At 67.0% G+C, this 6,000-nt stretch overlaps 1 protein-coding gene across 5 annotated transcripts in view; it reads left to right on the top strand.

The window, feature by feature from the left end:
- ACSF3 (acyl-CoA synthetase family member 3) overlaps nt 1–1,541 on the top strand; it is a 124,250-nt gene extending 122,709 nt beyond the window's left edge. For all 5 annotated transcript variants that reach the window (XM_089781559.1, XM_075939852.2, XM_075939854.2 and 2 more), the window contains one exon: nt 1,248–1,541. In XM_089781559.1, coding sequence (XP_089637685.1) covers nt 1,248–1,374 — 127 coding nt within the window. In that variant the 3' untranslated portion in view covers nt 1,375–1,541. The remainder of the gene's footprint in view (nt 1–1,247) is intronic.
- The last annotated feature ends 4,459 nt before the right edge of the window (nt 1,542–6,000 follow it).

Genomic DNA, 6,000 nt, shown 5'->3' on the forward strand with positions numbered 1-6,000 from the left:
TCGGAATGTCACGGTGTTGCCCTTGACGTCCTGACCCAAAAAGGCGTTTGGAGCGGGGGGTGCAGTACTGCCGCCACCTTGACTTCTGGGCTGCTGCTGGCGGCAGCGCTGCCTACAGAGCTGGGCAGCTGGAGAGCGGCGGCTGCTGGCCAGGAGCCCAGCTCTGCCGCCAGCAACAGGGCAGAAGTAAGGGTGGCAATTCTATATGCTGCCACCCTGACTTCTGCACTGATGCCTGCAGAGCCGTGTCCTCGGTCAAAGCTGCCGCTCTGCAGCCTCCCAGCTCCGAAGGGAGCGCAGAAGGAAGGGTGGCGATACCGAAACCCCCTGCCACGCCCGTTTGGGTCAGGACACCCAGTCTGAGAAACGCTGCTTTCCCCTGGGTATGGTGCAGGGTCAGAGCCCAGAAATCAGGATGGGACAAGGTCAAGTCCGTTGCTGAATCCTTAGGAAGCGGTGGGTTGTGGGTTCATTGTCTTCCTGAAATGCCTCTTCCGAGACATCCAACGCACTCGGATCCATGGCCCCCTCCGCGCCTGGGCCCTTTGCTGCCCTGCTGCAGGACATGCTGACGGAGCCTGATGGAGCCCGTCCCGCAGGAGCGGCCCCACCCAGCGGCGTCTGGCGAGCTGCACTGGGGAGCGAGCTGCAGCCAGACGCGCTTGGGCCCGCACGACTGAGAGGATCGTGTTGCCCACACCCCACACGGCACAGGCCCTTTGGGATGTCTGAGGCATTCGATTGCTGGCTGTAGAACGGGAGTCCTCTGCCAGCCTGGGGTTAACCCTTCACATGCCGGCAAAGGGAAGCCGTGTTCCCCGGAGGGACTTCCTGGGTCTTGCAGGAGGTGAGGAAGGGTGACAGTTAACCCTTTCCTTGCTGGCATAGGTCAGAGACCTCTTCCACTGCTGCTTTAGTGTTCTTATCCCCGGTTTCTAACCCTTAACTCTCATGTGTGCCCCCATCCCGTGACTTGAGGGCGCGCCTCTTGAGGTTCATCTTCCTTTCACGGAGTCTTCAGCTACAGGGCTGTCCCCAAAGAGCATGGGGCAGAGCAACCGGCGGCTCTGGAAGGGAGGTGCACCGGGGGCAGACCAACGGGCGGCTCTGGAAGGGAGGTGCACGGTGGGGCAGACCAACCGGCGGCTCTGGAAGGGAGGTGCACCGGGGGCAGACCGACGGGCGGCTCTGGAGGGGAGGTGTCCCCAAGACGGTGAGGGTTATTGCAAGTCTGTGTCTGGTTGCAGGGACTCCATGGCGCTCTACACCGTCCCTGCGGAGCTGCTGCTGGTGCAGGAGATCCCCCGCAATCAGATGGGCAAAGTCAACAAGAAGCAGCTAGTGGAGCACTTCTACCCAGCCAGCCCGGGCTGAGCGCAGGAGCCCGCCGAGGTGCCGGCAGCCCACGTGGAGTCAATCGGCGGGGCTTGGGTGCGTCCTGGGCCGGGGGCCGGGCCCTGTGGGTGACGGCTGCTGTCGTGCGGGGACCGCCAGGCTTGGATTGGCCGTGGGAAACCGTCAATAAAAGCTGGTTTCACGCCCCCGGGTCTCCTCCGTGGCTGAGCAGGGCCTGGCCACAGAGTGAGTGCTGAGATGGGAGGGGCCGGTTGCGGGGGGAGGAGTAGAAAGCCCGTCCCCGCTTCCGCTCCTGCAGGCTCAGGCCGCTGGGGTCCCGGCAGCAGAGCGAGCCTCCGTGCCAAGAGCCCTGCGCTCGCTGTCCGGGTGTTTGGAGGGGGGTCCCGCCTGGCTTCCTGCTTTGGCCTGCGGGGAGCTGCACCTCCCGGGCGGGCATCTGGCCTCGTCCTCTGGCGATGGACGCGCAGGGCAGATGCGCCGTACCCAGCGGCCTGTGCCCAGGCTGGGAGTCCGTGTGTGAACGCAGGCCCTTCCCAGGAAAGGGGGAATGGCTGTTGGGGGGCAGGAGATGGCTCCGGAGGGCTTGACTCACCTGGCAGCTCTCCAGGAGTTCCGGGGCGTTTGCAGGCTCAGCACAAGGGCCACGTCGGGTTATTTGTCTCTCCCACACCAGAGCCCGAGTGCCGTGGAAATGGCCCTAAGGCCCAGCAGGCGTGGTCCCCGTGCCGGGCAGCGTGCCGGGGGAGAAGCGGGGTCCACGCGCTGCCACCCCTGCTAGCAGTGGGGAGAGCACACGGCGGGGGGGGGGAGGAGACAGATCTGAGCCCTGACTTGCTTCCTTGCAAAGCAGGGTGGACGGAGCCCGGTTTGGGGGGGCAGAGGTGCAGCCTAACGCACACAGAGGCTCCCCCTGGAGTAGAGCTCACCCCCAGGAGCCAGCCTGTGGAGGTAGCCCATGGGGTGGGCTGGGGCTTTGGGGGGTGCGTGGCCTGCAGGGGGGCACCTGCAAAGTAGGCTTTGGGCTGTGGCTGGAGATGGCGACTTGCCGGCCAAGCCGTCCTCGCGTTTGCAGAGCCCCTGAGCCCTGTCCCTAGCCGCCTGCCCTGAACCCCTTGGGAACGGAGGGAGGCAGCCTCTTCGGCCCGGTCCCCCACTCCCTGCCTCGCGGCGGCTGCGCCGGCCTCCTCCTCCTCCATCAGCGCTGCGGACGGCTGGACGGAGCCCCCCCACCTGCGTGCAACCCCCGGGCTCATTGCGGATGCTGCAGCCTGCGTGGCACAGACTCCACCGAGCTCCCCAGTTAAAGCCAGGAGCCAGGCGCTGGGGGAGCAGCGCTGCCGGCAGCTCACTAAAAACCTGTTGGCTGCTCCCTCTCCTCTCGCGCTCCCCTGGCTGCAGCCGCGGGGCTTCTGGCAGGGACTGGCGTGGCTCCCAGGAAGGGTGGCTCCGTCCTGGGCACCCCACCCCAGGAGTGGGTACGGGAGGGGAGCGGGTCAGTCATGCAGCCCGGCTGGGCCCTGTGAGTGCCCCACGGCAGCTGCAGGGAGCCGCAAAGGGGCTGCGTTTCTCCACATGCTTCTTCCTCACACCGGAGCAGAGCCGGGCAGGGAAGAGGCGCTTGGGCAGCCTCTCCCAGCAGGCCTGGTGCGTGCCACACAGCCCCCTGCTCCGCCTGAGGAGCCGGCTCCTTCGTGTGCTCTGCCGAGGAACGCCCAGCCCGCACTTGGCTTGCTGGAGACCAGGCTGCTGCCAGCGAGTGTCCCCACGTCTGCCGCCGGCCTTGCTGGGCAGCCTGAGGGGAGGAGAGCAGGGAGGGTTCAGGGGTCGGGGCCACGGCTGGAAGCAGCCCTTCCCTCGGCCACATGCCAGAGGGTGGGCTGTAAAATGAGGGAAGGACCCCTCGCGGGCTGGTCTGCACTGAGCTCTCGGGGCGAGGGCTTCGGATCTGCCCAGCACCAAGCCCTGGGCAGCGGGAGCCTCGCCCACCCGAGTGCCCCCGAGTGCGGTGGCAGGGAGAGGTTTTGTGCACTGCCCCGCCCTCAGCGCAATCTCCCAGCTCCCATTGGCCGGTGAGCTGCCTGTTTGCCCGGCAGGCAGCGTGCAAAGCCCCGCCCCCTCCCTTCCCGCTCGCTGCACTTGGAGCTGCATGCGGCCCCCCAGCTGGGCGCTGAGAGCGGGGCGGGAGGGAAGTCTGCCTCGGGGGCCTGCTGGGCTGCTGGCTGGGAGCTGCTTAGGTAAGTACCTGTGGGCCAGAGCCTGACCCTGGCATCCCAGTCGCCCTCTGCTCCTCTTCCTGCACCCCTCCCCCACGTAACCCGACCCCTCTGCACCCCTGGACCTGCCCCCTCCTGCACCCCTCCCCCACGTAACCCGACCCCTCTGCACCCCCGGACCCTGCCCCCTCCTGCACCCCTCCCCCACCCCTCCCCCACCTGCCCCCTCCTGCACCCCTCCCCCACGTAACCCGACCCCTCTGCACCCCCGGACCTGCCCCCTCCTGCACCCCTCCCCCACGTAACCCGACCCCTCTGCACCCCCGGACCTGCCCCCTCCTGCGCCCCTCCCCCACGTAACCCGACCCCTCTGCACCCCCGGACCTGCCCCCTCCCTCTCCCCCACGTAACCCGACCCCTCTGCACCCCCGCTCCTGTACCCAGACCCTTCCAATCCCATGTCCCACGTCACAACCCAAACCCCTGCATGCCTCCTCCACTCCTGCGCCAGGTCCCAACCCCCTCTCAGCCCCTGCCCTAGGTCCCAACCCCCCTCGTCACCCAACCTCCCTCCCGGCCCCTGCCCCCTCCATTCCCACGCTGGAGGCGTGCAGCCCTTGCCCCCTTACCACCCCCTGGGAGTGGCCCCATCGCACACTATTGCCCACCCCGGCCTAGCCCGCGGGTGCTGCTCTCCCGGTGGGCGCCCGACACGGGGTGGAGCAGAGCTGTGACTGCGACAGGCGCCGCCCGGCCGGGACGAGGTGCTGGGCTGCCCCTGGCTGGACCCGCTTCGGTGGCTCATTGTCACGGATTGGGGGCGGGATCAGCCGGGGCCTGTCGTGCTGGGGATCTGCAAGGAGGGGGAGCGACAAAGCCCCCCTCCTGTGCCTGCCGGGCCCTGCTGGCTCCAGGCCTGCCCCAGCCCCGGGGGCCGAGCGGCTCGGAGGTGGGGAGAAGACCTCTCTGGCTCACTCGGCCTGATTTGGCTCCGTGGCAGCCAGGGCGGAGGCCTGGTCCTCAGACTCCGGTTCCCTCCCTGGTTCCGCCCACCTGGGTGCCCCACAGCTGGAGAGACCGGCCCCTGGCGTGGCTCCGGCAGGGGGTCACCTGGCCACCGCCCTGCAGCCCCCACGCTCCTGCTCCCCACTTTCACCTGGGCTTTGCATTGGGCCTGGGCTGGGGCATGGGGGCCCCCCCCACTCTGCCCCCTTCGCCACCGGGATGCGGCGGTGAAATGGACGCGAGCGGCCCGGCGTCGCGCGGTGCCATGGGGCCGCGGCTGGAGGCGGCCGGTGTCCTGGAGGACCGGCAGTAGCGATGGGCTGTACCTTTGTAAAGGGACTTTTGTCCCTGTTTGACCTCGGACACGCTCCGCAAAGCAAACCCGGAGACCCGTGTGAGGGGAGAGGGGGATCAGTCACGGAGCTCCAGGAGCCCCTCGCCGCTAACCGCAGAGAGGCCGGGGTGCGAGGGGGCAGCGCACGGTGGCACCTGCCTGGCAGCTTTGCCTGCCCCGGGGAGCTGATTAGAGGCTGCGGCCATCCATCTCCGCGCTGGCAGCTCGCGGGCAGGCGGGATAGATGGCGGGTGGGAACCAAAGTGATGGCTCTGGGTGGGGAGAGGGGAGGGAGAAATCCAGCCCCTTGCTGGGAGGATGATGGAGCTGCCACACCCAGCCTGCAGCACAAGAGTCCAGCCTGGGAAGGCTCCTAGTCCCTGGCCGGGGGCTCGGGGACGCAGAACAGAGCACAGCCTGTGCCCGAGGAAGGTGCAAGGGGTTCCCAGCCGTGGAGCCCTGCAAGTCCACCGCTCGCCGCTTAATGCCCGGGGCTACCCGCCTCCGCGGATCTCCCGGCGCCTTTTGACGGACGCAGATACAAGACGTGTATCGAGAATCGTGCAATCGCAGGCATCCGCGTGAGAGCCGCAGGTACCCGCCTCCGCAGCCCTCGGTGCAGACGCCTGCCGTTCAGTTTTGCGGCTGCCGATAGAAATTTGTATCAGTGCAGGTGTAACCCTCAGCTCCAGAGCTTCTAGGTTCAGATTTGCCAGGCGGCGGTTACACAGGGTATATGAAGGGCTGGAGCTTTTCTGGCTGCTTGGCATGTCCACTACAGCCCAGATGCCCTCCCCGGCATGCAGGCGAGACATAAAGGCCAGGACTTTAGAGCTACGTCTACTCTGGCAGGTACTTGCGCAAGAGCATCTTGCAGAAGGACTCTGGTGCAAGAACGCTTGTGCAAGAACACGTCCACGTGGCCACGTGCTTATGCACAAGAGCGTCCATGGCAGTGTGGACGCCCTCTTGTGCAAGAAAGCTCTGATGGCCATTTTAGCCACCATAGGGCTTTCTTGTGCAAGGAACCCCTGCCGCCCATCCACACTGCCCTCTTGTGCAAGGTCGCTCACAAGAAGCCCTCTCTTCCCA

Source organism: Pelodiscus sinensis, chromosome 12 (genome assembly GCF_052426305.1).
Source record: "Pelodiscus sinensis isolate ZL-2025 chromosome 12, ASM5242630v1, whole genome shotgun sequence".
NCBI classification, from domain to species: domain Eukaryota; kingdom Metazoa; phylum Chordata; order Testudines; family Trionychidae; genus Pelodiscus; species Pelodiscus sinensis.